This window comes from Macrobrachium nipponense, chromosome 2, assembly GCF_015104395.2.
Source record: "Macrobrachium nipponense isolate FS-2020 chromosome 2, ASM1510439v2, whole genome shotgun sequence".
NCBI classification, from domain to species: domain Eukaryota; kingdom Metazoa; phylum Arthropoda; class Malacostraca; order Decapoda; family Palaemonidae; genus Macrobrachium; species Macrobrachium nipponense.
In genome coordinates this window covers 51,384,568-51,398,151 of record NC_087201.1, presented here as the reverse complement: position 1 = coordinate 51,398,151, position 13,584 = coordinate 51,384,568, and the positions used below count along the sequence as shown (strand labels likewise).

Genomic DNA, 13,584 nt, shown 5'->3' with positions numbered 1-13,584 from the left:
TGTAAGCCTAAAGGGAGCTAGCCTTCCAAGAAGGGTAAGATCCAGGCATAGGTGAAAGGGGGATGGGAATTGGTGGCAGAAAGAAACTGAAAGGATTAGGCATAATCACCAAAAGAGTGATAGCCCCCTGAAGAGAAGGCCAAGAAGCACATACTTCACACGGCAAGGATCAAATACAATCCCTGCCTACAAGCACATATCTATTGATATGGGAGACAAACGACCACAAGGATACCCATGAGCCCCACACAAGCAATGTTTATGTTCCTTCTCCATCTTGAGAAAAAATAAAATACTAGACAGTGAAAAGCAAAATAAATGAATAAGGCAAAGGAGATGAAAGGAAACAATTGTGCAAGTTACTCATTCACGGCTAAGAATCCAACAAGTGTACAGAGAAGAGTGAGCAGGAGCACCCTCTCATGATGATGGCCAAAGAAAGAGAGGAGTGGCTGAGGGATGGAAGTGAGGGTTTATCCCCTCTCACTACCAATATCCACAGCTATTCAAGCTTGTACTGAAAGATACTCATAACATACAAGGATATGGTTATATCAGTGTAAGAGCAGATACTTGCACATGGCAGACTGAGTTACCAACACCTACAGTTAGGTTTGTCCCAATCTTCCAACCAACTACTGAATTTATTAAATCTTATTTCAACATACTTCCCAAAAATTCCATACCTTTCCTATCCATTCCCTATCTTTTGACTGATTATGAAACTTAGGTCTTAAGGACCAAGCGCCCGAACACATCAAGATTATCCTGCCTGATAGAGATTTTAAAATCTCTCTGAAAATTGGTTTAAGTTACTAGTTCTTAGAATTATGAAAATAAAGAATACTTGCCTTATAATCTGAACTTAATGTGCTGAAGTAAAATGCCACATACTTGCAAAGGATAAATATACAAATTCCTATGCTCTACAAAATTTTTTACAAAACCCAAGTCAAAATTTTATAACAAGGTACACCATATATCATAATATTTACTTGTTCCCTGGCACTGGTGCTTTCAGTGAAATGAGTTTTTCCAAAATTACATTTAGAATACTGTACAAAAACTATAATTGACACTAAGAAAAAAATTTCAGATCATTCCAGTTCTATGACAACCTAAAAACCACAGAAAAAGAGACTCAACTTGTAGATTTAACTATTCTGCGATAGACTGAATAATGTTGCATAAAATGCATCCTCTTCAACAGTACAATATAGTCTCCACATTAATACAGTACGATATACTCACATTAATATAGTACAGTATAATCATACATTACAATACAACACTCACATTAATACTGTACTATCATACTCTACATTAAAGAAAGAGTCAAAAGAAAAGAAAACCACCTAATTTTATCAAAGGGAGAAATTATAATAATAAATCTACAAAGTTCAAGAGCCATTCCTTTGTTGAAAAAAAAAATCCATGAAATATTGTACAATGTACTGTACTATTATAAAAACCTTAATATCATGTTAGTCTGCAAGTACCTTGAAAATTGTAATCTTACCTGCCTAAACACATGTATCTGTCTAGAAAATAAACTTATTACAGGCAAACTTAATTAACTAGGCCAGTAAAAGGTTTATGGATAATTTTCATCTTATTTTAGTAGCTATGTTGGACAATATAATTTTGAGATCACTAACTTCCACTAAGTATTGTACAGGAAGAACAGAAGATAAATGAGAGAGAGAGAGAGAGAGAGAGAGAGAGAGAGAGAGAGAGAGAGAGAGAGAGAGAGAGAGAGAGAGAGAGAAACATGCTTGTACACTAGTTTACTCTATCAGGACCAGTATACACACATCATATATCATCTTAGAATTACTTTCAAAAGTCATTTAATAAACTAAGCCTTTGCACCTACAGTAATTTTGTCCCTAAAACTCCATAAACCCTTTAAATGTGGCAAATTGAACATCGTAAAACCTAGAAATTGTATAATATTATACTCTGTTATTGGGCTGACTAGCTACAATGCCAAACTGCAGGACTATATTAGGCTGTTTATACTGTAAATCCCTTATCCTCTACACTGTACAATGCACAAGACTCTTCAAATCCAAATTTCAACATCTTGTTATTTACTCATAAATAGTTCAAGGTGTATAAGAAAATACAGTAGAAATAAACATTATGATGCAAAATATAGCCATTTTCACTCCCTTAGCAGTATCGGTGGGATGTTTCAAATAGTAACTCTGAAAAACTTGTACTACATGCACTAGCAAACAAGCTCTTCTTTATGTTTTCTTACATGTTTCTACAAAATGATCTTTGTTAATACTACAAATACTAAACTCATGTTTACATGCCCTGTCTTGGAAAATACTTTGAATATTATCATGTTTTACAGCAGTTAGGTAAAACTTCAAAATTTTGTAAATCTGTATTCGCAGGTTAAATTAAACGTCCCTAAAAAAAAATAAAAACTGGCTACACAACTTGTGGATCATAGTGCTAAAAGGAAATGAGGATTGCAAATTTTCTCACAGAAAAGATGTTTAAAAAAAATCGTAGATTCATAATTTCCAATGAACAAATTTAGAAATTACCCCTAACATGTGCTATGTGGCTGAGGGAGAGGTAGCAGCAGGCAAATAAACAGGTACTGAAAACAATGCTGGAATTGGTAATAAACTATACTAGAATTAACAAAGTGGCAGCAATGATTAAACAACACTGCCAACTTTTTACTAGTCTATACCATAACACTGATAGACATGACTGACTGAGTTTGGAAATCTTGGAAACACTGATGATCTTTGTTGAAGTGCAAAGACAAAAACAAGAAAATCTGCCTTTTCTAACAATTAATGTGAATATTTGTTTCTGTTTGCCATTTCCTCCTCTTATCCAATAGGTCCCACTATATCAACCATGCAATGTAAGAACCCCAAATACATACATCAGAAACCCAAATACATACATCAGAAAACAATGTGCACACCTGAAATTTAATGGTATGTTCCATAATAATTGTCATATCCACACTTGCATTACATTTGGAGAACAATAGTCTTTAATTTCTCTTGAAAAACTTTATATTTTCAGTCTTCTAACATCAAACGGGAGCTTCTGTAGTCTCAGAGTGGCTCATTTAAAACTAATAATCAGGATGTATCTTGGCTCAGATAACATGAGACCACCTGTAGCTATTCTGTGAACTTTATGCACTGGCTGCATTTTATGAACCAAGTCTTTCATATATTTTGGATACCCAGACTTGGGAGCTTGATGAATCATTACGCTATTCTAAACATTATTCTATCTCTCATAGGAAACCAGGACAACTAAAATAATATAGGAGAAATCTTGTTGTGAGGTGCTGTTAATTAATCTTGCTGATCAGTTTATATTTTGTAACTTTGTATGTTGCATTTTAAACATATAAGAGTTGCAATAGCTTATTTTATTTATGATACCATTTACTAAAAGCTTATTTTTAACAGAACATTCATCAAGATATTTCTAACAAAGGCAGTATTTCTAAAGGCCTGTCCACATGGTTGTGCTTTGCTCAATAAGGTTCTGACTTTATCTGCTTCTGACGTCACATCGAGCAAAGTTCGTCGGGCAAAGCTCGACCGTGTGGACGGGGCTTAAGATGATGGCCAGTAACCCTTACAAGATTTTTTACTTACATACTAAGAGGTACAATGCAGTCCAATAGTAAAAACTTAAGTCCCATACTTTACCAGAAATCTGAACACCATTTCTACTTTTTAAGTTCATATCTCAACTGATTTATTAACAACTGTTGATCTTATAATCATGAAATAGTACGTCAATTAAGTAACCCACTTCAGGCCAGCTGATTCATGTTAAGTATATGTTAGTTTAACCAGACCACTGAGCTGATTAACAGCTCTCCTAGGGCTGGCCAGGGGGATTAGATTTTTTTTTTTTTTACATGGCTAGGAACCAATTGGTTACTTGGGAATGGGACCCACATTGTATTGTCCAAACCACATATCGGAATTGAATTTCTAATCACCAGAAATAAAGCAAACTCAGACTACCAAATCAGTAAGCGAGCATGTAACCCACTCGCCCAACGAGGAACTGGGCCAGCTGATTAAACAACTTAACTAATAACTATAACCAACGATCTAGTGCTTCATGAGTGTACTACCAGTACTTATAATAATAATAATAATAATAATAATAATAATAATAATAATAATAATAAAATAATAATAAACATTGGCATAGTGTTTCACAAGTTCCAAATCCCAATGAAATTACTGTTAATGAACAATAATAATGATATATTTATGAAACTGGATTTGATCATATCATCATATTCTTGATAGAAACTAAGATAAAATGTTGACATAACTGCATCACTGTTTTATGTAAATCAACATTTCTTACAGTTTTTCCTCATATTCCTAAAATAACAATCAGACAACTGAGGTAAAATCATTTTTGTTCTATGTGGAATAGGAGCAGCAGTTGTAGCAATAAGGTATGGAAAATTGAGTATGGTCTCCCATATCCTCTGGCATTTCAAAACCCCTAAATAAGAAGCGGTAAGATTGAACATAGTACAGTACTATGTGGAAAGATAGGGTATTACTCACTAATAAACATGGTCAGAAATTAAATTTCAAAGCAAGGGAACAAAGCCACAAAAGTATAATTTGGTTAAAAAGATCAAGACAGAAATGGAAACTGATCAACCATGTACGTAACTCCCTTTTGTTCCTGCATAAGATATGACAAAATAAATTACATGACTCCAAGTTCCAACAGGTGTACACCATATTTCATGGAAAAGATTTATGAGAACAAAAAGTTTCCCCTGCTTAAAAAAAATAGAAACAAAAATTCTGTCAAGTTTTTCCACTAAATTTGGTAAAAATATTACTATCAGTTCCTCAGCATACTGAAATATTTTCAATGTCCATATTATGTGGCATAGAAGTATCAGACTTGAATATAGTAAGTTTGCATTACTACACAAAAATAGTAACCAGAGATGAAAAAAAAATACTGCGAATGAATGAACAATGAAATTTAAGCTAAAGCCACAATTTAGAATTCAAGCTAAACAATTAATTCATTAGAATTTATAGTAGAAACATCATTGTCACTACTACAATCACCAAGTACCCATGAAACTGTTGTGCTGTAAGGTAGCTCTTCTTACTTGATTAAATGAGGAAGGAGTTTTTTAAATCTTATCTCCCATTGCCACTGTTCATACACCTAGTGAATTATGCACTGCATGATAGAAAAAAATTCTGAAGTATAAATGAGGTCGATGTTGCTATAGTGGTAAGATAAAGCCATGATATATGATGATTAGTCTGACCATGCTACCAAGCCAAAATTCGAGTTCTTGCCGGGGCAAAAACAATAAAAAAAATTAATATTTATAAATTCCTTTAAAAAGGGGTTTATCATCAAAAGATTTAGTTAAAGAATTAATACTGTAGTTAAATACCAATTGTGATTTGCAGTGCAACACTATTCCCCCTTAATTAAAGCTAGTCCCTAAACTTTTTGTGTAAATAGTGAATTTCTTCATTCAAACAGAACACACTTTAGACTAGATCACACACACATCTTCATGTTCATCCTTGCACTTCCTCATATTAGGGTCTGTTTTCATTATAACTGAATGAAAAGCCTCCACACTGTTGCTACTGGAAGGCAATTTTCAACAATGGAGTAAACACTCTAAAGAGGTATGGAGACGCAACTGTACCTCTTTTTTTAATATTTCAAGTTACGATTTTAAACCCTGCGATTGAAGTTTTCAAGTAATATATGAAGTTCTTTGGTACAGTATCAGCGGTGTAAAAAAAAATTAAAAAAAATGAGGACATCTAGGAATGACACTAAGGTAAGCATGGAGAAATAACCCAGCTTAATGAGTTAATTAATTATTGCTGTACCCAATTATGTCCTTTGATTTCTTCATAGACTAGCAGTAAATTCACTAAATTTTATCTAGAAAGGGAGCAAACACACAAGGAATACACAAATTCTCCTTTTGTACAGGAATGCTAAACAATTGCTGGTATACATCTGGAGCAACTTTAAATCATAAATAACTGTCCAGTCTTTGTTTCTTCCTAAATCTCCCAAACTAGAATTCATTGCAAATAATATCAGTATTCATCCCTAATTCCAGAATCATATTGAAGGAAATTTCCCCAGAATCAAGAACATTTTGGTAGTAAAGTGTATCCTGTCCTGTCTTTCCACAAGGTGCAACTAGAATACTGGAAACTTTGTCACCACCGCCAAGCATTTCAGCTTACATTACTAACATTTGGCGAGTGAAAGAATCCAGCTTCAACTAGATACAGTCAATAGACACAGTCTGACCTCTTAAACCCGACACTCTGTGGTCCAGAAACTCCCATGATCTGGGAAGATTTTAATCAGCCACCATGAGTTCTTGAACGGCTATCAGGGTAGCGCCACTGTTTCAGTTTTCATATTTTTTCAGTTTATTTCCAACTATATTTTTCAGTGAAACTTAAAAATATACAGCATATAAAAGAACCGTAACCATAACTTTCGTATACTCATGTATCATCTGAATTAGGGTATCGAGTGATCATTCAAAATTCATCCAAAATCATGGTTCAGCATGTATAGTGCGAGATGTATTTTCAGTAGCTTACACTAGGCAGGTTTTCCATGCCTGTCTCAGTTTCGATAGATACCAGTGATAACGTGCTTTATATCTGAGTTAGCTTTTAACTATGATATATGTGGGCCTAAAAGCAAAAGTTCATTAGGCTAAATGCAAATCTTCATACATTAAATCAAGCTTTCCCAACCTTGTGACTTGCTTAATATTAACAACCACTTACTACTGCACATGCAAGACACTGATAAACAGCTGTTTGCCAATGTCAGTTACCAAAACTAACACACATTAATATAACAGTTGCATTACAGTTACTGACTTGTTAAAAATTGCTAATTTTCCATGGTGACTTCCATAAATAAAATTGAAATCAGTAAAATAAAGTAAAATATTCATACTTTATGCAATGGAGAGGATAGTGTTTTGAAAGTATGTCACTAAAATTTATGACTGCAGCTATGACTGAAGAAGCGAATAATATGCAGGCCACAAATCGGTTCGGAGAGGCAAAAGCAACATCTGTTATTGGTGATATCACACCTTTACTTCATTTAATTTACTTCAATTATAAAAAAAGTAAGTCGCCTTTTTAAACTCAGTTTTGGTCCTTTATAAAAAAATATTATCCAAAAACCATTTCATTTAGCAAATTAATGACTGTGTTGATGTCAGTAAAATGCAGTCAGCAGATGATTTACAAAATGTAAACATTACCCGAATGCAAATGGCACCTGAACGCTATGAACTCAATAGTGTGCTTTTAAAGTGGCTTAAGCTCCGACAAATTGAAGGTGTTAAGCATTTCAGGGGAGAAACTTCAGGGGAGAAACTTATGGAGCAGGCCAGAATTTTCATAAAAAGCTAACCTACTTTTGACAATGCAGCATATGGGGGCTAGTTTAAATAGGTCAGACTGTACCAAAATGGGACTTAGTTGATGAGATACTGCAGCTGTGGATTTCAGTTTTATCAACGATTTTTGTAGCAAATGATTGTGTATTTGCTTATTAAATTTTGGTCGTCTAGCCAAGAACTAGGACTATTGGCCATTTAGCACTTTGAGCATTGAAAAAGAGTAAGATAAGCTCTTCAAAATACAGGCAGTCTCCAGTTATTGGCAGGCTCGGTTATCGGTGATGCGGTTTTATGGGGATTGTCTAGTGCTGAAAACTTAAAAAAATGTGCCAATTTCAAGTTATCGGCACTGATAACAGAGTATTGGTGCCAATACATATCAAAATGAGGCACCATTAACCGGTTATCGGCGCCAATAAGCACTGAAAATCGCTGATTTTCAGTTATTGGCGATTTTCCCTAATCATCTAGCCGTCAGAATGGAACCCCCACCAATAACTGAGGACTGTCTTATAGATATCCAGTATTTAAAATTTTTAACTTATCTGTGAAATCTTGCTTTACTGTTTGTTTTTAGCTTAAGCTGACTCATTGCCAAATATAGAATTGTAACACTTTTACTTGTACCATACTGTGATATTTTACTATGTATTGTACATCTATAACCATTTCTTTCCTGTATATTCACTCTACTATGGACAACATTACAGGCTAATACTTAACAGAAGTCTTGTAAATTCTGAGAATATATATTTCTTAAAATTGGCAAAATATATAGTCATACCTTGGTTAATAGACTGACTCCACTCCAGAAGGGTTATCCTTTAAATGAACTCATTCTAAAACTGAGCAATTTTTCCCATGAGAAGTAACCGGAATTGGCTGTATCCATACCAGACCTCCAAAAACACAACAAATAAAAGTATATTAACTGAAATAACAAGCCTTCTACACAGAAATTATACACAAATGAATAAACAGATGGAATACTAGCAAATCTAACCTCACTTTATACTTATAATTGGGAGAGTTGATAACATTTATGGAAGGTGCTGAAGAGATGAGATATCATTGTTAGGAAGGGGAGACCACTCATAAAAACACCACTAAACTGTACTTCTGGGGTTGCTTCTCTTTTCCATCTTTTTCTATTGCTTCATTTTTGAGACACACCTGTCCAATCATGTCTATTTTTGACTGCATTGTAAAACGTTCCAAATATGAGAGCTAGCATTGTCATCCAGTGGGTTTGTAATATTATTTGTTACAGCTTTGTTGGGATATTTTTCAAGAACACTTTATGGTTCCTCCATTTTTTGCATCTTTTTAATGGACTTGTGACATTCTCCCTTCACTCCTTCTCTCTGAAGCAAATTCATTATCTATTGTCTCTTGCTGCTCCCTCTGAAAGTTCTGTAGTTATTCTGTGGTGAGCTCTGCTTTGTGGCACACTACCAACTCTACGTTATCACCACTCACCTCCAAGCCCATCTCCTTGCCTTGATAAACAATATCCTCCACAACTAGCTCAGCTTTATTTGCATCTCTAGCCTTCTTAGGAGCCATGATGACTTATGTACAGTACTATATTTAGCATCTGAATATGAAAGGACACAAAGAAAATTTAGCAGAGATGTGCTCTGAGCAAGTTATGTGTGGACTTAACCCTTCCCTTTGTTTGAGCCGGGAATCATATACATGTGATATGTAAATCCCATAGGTTCTAGTCACTTGTCTTTGTTTATCCTCTAACTGAGCAAACATCTGTTAATGGAGCAGATTTTCCCTAGGGCAAAACATTAAGTGAGGTGTCCATTAACCAAGGTATGTTAGTAAATTTCTATTTTGTATCTTTGATAAATATTCCAGTCTTAAATATGTTTACATATATGTTCAGCATTACAATGTTGCCACATTTCATTAAATTTGCCAGACAATTTCAATTATTATTTTCATCATCATGCATAGCATTTTTTCTACTAGGGTAAAATTTCCAATGGGAGCTTTCTGCTTCATGCTATAAAAAAAATAGCTAAAAAATTTAATACAGCCCTATTGGGCATTTAATAATTCCTTATATCACTGCTTGAGAACATGGTTTAATGTAATCTCTATACTAATTTATCCCTTACCTGCACAACCAAATCATAAGCATGATCAATGATAAAAAATATAAATCTATCATACTGAAACACTTGGTTCAGACAAGAACAAAAGTTTAGTCATAAATTATTTTGATTTGAGATTCTACATGTGAATGTGAAGGAGAAGTTAACAAATTAACTGTAAGCATCCAATATGAAAGACAAACACACAAATACAGACAGTCCTTCAATAAGTTTTCATAAGCACAACTTTACAAAAAGTGAAAGTATTTCAGGAAGAATACTTGTTATACTCATATAATTCCCCTTGTTATTTCCAATTTGAGAAAGAGACTGGAAAGGTTAGCTCAAATTCTGACTTATAAAATTCAGCCAATTTCTATTGTTTAAAATATATTACATAATTTTGTATACGTAATGCCAACTTGCAAGTGGTGGCAACAGCAAACGAATCTCATATACAGTGGAAGCTTACAGCTTACCAATTTGGATACTAGAAATCCAGATAGGATTTGAAAATCTATTGTAATAAGTTTTCATAATTATGTACATATACTTATAGATAGTACTTGGAAATACTGTGTAAAAATTATGAAGTTTTTAAAATCTACTCCAATAAGCAACAAAGTCACAATGGCAATACACAAATATAAAAGGTAATCTGTACTCCTGTAATGGATATAGGTTACACAAATTACTTTATTCTGATACAGGTTACACAAATTACTTTATTTTGATACAATGAGAAAATGTGTTGTATTTTGTATTCTAAAGCCTTTCAGTAATGCTTAAGTCATTTGTAGTATTTGTCTTGCATTTACATTATGTTGACGTACACTAGTTTATGGATACAGCATTTCATGAAATCCAGAAAAACTACTTATTAATACATACAAGGTCTTGATAACTGAGCTTCCACTGTACTTGAGAACCAAATATTCCGCATTAGTGTATGACTAAGAAATAAAATATTCATAAACATTAGATAAATTCAAATTTATAAATAAAAATATATGTAAAACTTTGGCAAAGTTAAAATTCTTTCAAAATAAAAAGGTAAAACATAAAATATGTACCAGGATATAAACCTAGAGGCTGTTAAAGACGAAGTAAGTTCTAACTAAAACTTTTCATGCTGGAACTAAACAAACCTACTATTAATTTTTCTATTTAACCAAAACGCCATACGTACACATAAATGATTTTTGCAAATGCAAGTATAAAATATGATAAGCAGTAAAAACACCTATACAATATGTATATTTTACAATCATTATGGTCCATTAAAATACCAGATGCAACAAGGGAAATAAAAATTTGTGGACATACTGCCCAGAATTAAAACCAATTACATACAGTACATAGAATTACTAAAAAAATATTGTACTTGCAGACTGACATGACAATATTCCAAGACTTAGAATCACAATAGCATGTTCTGCTATACTAACAACTGGAAAATAATCTCATGACATCTGCTAAAAGTATAAATTAGATTTATTTCTGAGTCATTAATACTTCGCGACCAACTAGACATTTGTACATTCATTTGCCTTTTACGAAAGGAGTGGGAAAATTTTTTCCTAGAGTTCTTCGTGAACAGCATGTCTCTCTACATGGAATGCTTTCATGTGTACATTATAATTACTTTTCTGTGTAAAATATTTATGACAAATAGTGCACTCATATGGAGTTTCTCCAGTATGAATGCGAACATGATTATTCAAATTATATTTCCTAAAGAAAGCTTTATTACAGAATGCACATTTGTGCTGCTTCTCACCTGAGTGTTCACGCACATGCAACTGTAAATTATTCTTATGTATAAATGACTTTCCACACTCATTACATGTGAAAGGACGAATATTCTTGTGACTGCGGACATGGGCTTCCAGATCCTTTTTGCGATGGAAACTGCGTTCACACAGCTTACACTTGTGAGGTCTATCACGGACCCCCATGTGCACCCATTTATGAGCATCTAAATTGCACTTCACAGCAAAGCTCCTGTTACATATATGGCACTTGAAAGGTTTAACTCCAGTATGAGTCCTTAAATGAAGAGCCAATGATGATTTTCGAAACACTTTTAGACACACATGACAAGTAGCATTATTTTCTGTCTTACCATCCGAGGTCTGGTGGTGAGGATTGTGCTTTTGCCGGATGTGTTTTGTGAGGCTAGACTGATGAATAAAACGCTCACCACACTGCTGGCATTTTTTAGGCCAGCGCTCATGGATTTCCTGATGCCAGCTTAATTTCTTCTCAGATGGAAAGACTTCATTACAAGTGCTGCACATGAAATCTCTGCGAGCCTTACTTTTAGCTTTCCCCTTTGAATGAGCTTTAAGCTTATGTTTATTTAAACATACTGCATTTTTATAGGTCTTTTGACATAAATCACAGTCAACCTCTTGACCATCCATATGGGTTACCAAGTGCCTCTTCAGTGCCTGCCTAGTGGTAAATGCACTACTACAAGACATACATGAAAAAGGCCTTTCTCCTGTGTGTGTGCGCAGGTGAATTTTCAACTCGGATCCACGTTGGAATCTTCTAGCACACTCCTTACACTCAAACATTACTAAGCCCATATGGTAAAACTGATGCTGAGACCAAGCATATCGGTTAGGATACGAACGATTACATACGAGGCACTTCAAGTCCTCCACAGTATGACTCTTCATGTGTTTAATTTTCATTGTGCGTTTTTTGAATACCAAGTGACAAATCTGACAAGTTAAGCGTGATTTGAACACTAACTTTCTATGATTAAGTAAATCGTCTGCAGTTGGATATGTTCGCTTACACTCAGGACACTTGTACTCTCCATTTGAAACACATGACTCTAACATAGCCCTAGGTTCATCTTGGGACAGACCTGATTCCTGTTTACATTGCAACAAATTAGGGCCTGAGTGCTCTTTCTCTGGTGGAGCTGTGCTAGGTTCTAGTGCTTGATCTGATTTTATCTGATTGACTCTTCTGATAGCCCCTGACTTTTCCATAGCTTCTGCACATGGTGAGTGTTGACCCGCATGAAGTAATTTCTCTTTAAGACTCTTGAACATTTTGTTACATACTGAACACTTCCAGTGATCAAGATCTAGTGGACCACGATTGATTGCCCCAGAGTCAGAATCACTGTCTCCATAACAATCTGACTCATATTCAAAATCATAATCCTCATCCTCCTTTAAAGCCTTTGTGGGAAGATTTCCTTGCAGTCCTGAGGTTGAGGGAATTGGTGACAATTGCCGATTTAGAGAGGAGCTGGTAGTGTCTATCACAAGCACTTGCTGTAATTTAGATAATTGCATAAAAAATAAAACATTAATCATAATGCAGTACAAGTTCTTCAAAAACAGATATTTTACATCATTAAGCACATGACCAAGAATGATCAATAAAGACTTGAAACATAATTACCATGAGAAACAAACTACTACTGATACTGCATATAACCTGGACTCTGATTGAGTACCTCAGTACTCAAACTAACACTAGTTTGCTGTCAGCTTAATAGGAATATGTATGACAATCATCCACAAGTTATTCTGTTACAGTATTTGCTCATTAACAAAAAATGTAGTTTTGTGCGGTACCTATTCCCTGCTAAACCTTAGTAAAAAAAATATGTAATCAATGTAAGCAAAATGACTGATGAAAAGCCAGTTAGCAACACTACTTTTTAACATAAAACAAGGTTTTCATATCAACCCACCTACCACAAACATACATGTCTAATATCAATGTCTGCAATGTGTCCAGGATCCCCAACTTTTTTTTATCTTGGGAAATAAGAAATGTCAAGAAGGATGAGATAAAACATCATGACCTTTAAGCCCTCTGGCACAGGATGTCAACTAATAGCCTCACTTTTTGTGCCAAACATATAGTACAAGGCAGCAAGATCTATGGGACTATTAAGAAGGAACTCACTATGAATATGGGTTTGAATGATAAACACAAACCACAATTTTGCATACAGACCCATTA

The 13,584-nt window shown here is 34.4% G+C and overlaps 1 protein-coding gene across 2 annotated transcripts in view; it reads right to left on the bottom strand.

Moving 5' to 3' along the window:
* Positions 1-1,708: 1,708 nt before the first annotated feature.
* Positions 1,709-13,584, bottom strand: part of LOC135220569 (uncharacterized) — a 106,485-nt gene continuing 94,609 nt past the window's right edge. For both annotated transcript variants that reach the window (XM_064257811.1, XM_064257812.1), the window contains exon 5: positions 1,709-12,884. In XM_064257811.1, the coding sequence (XP_064113881.1) occupies positions 11,166-12,884 (1,719 nt within the window). In that variant the 3' untranslated portion in view covers positions 1,709-11,165. The remainder of the gene's footprint in view (positions 12,885-13,584) is intronic.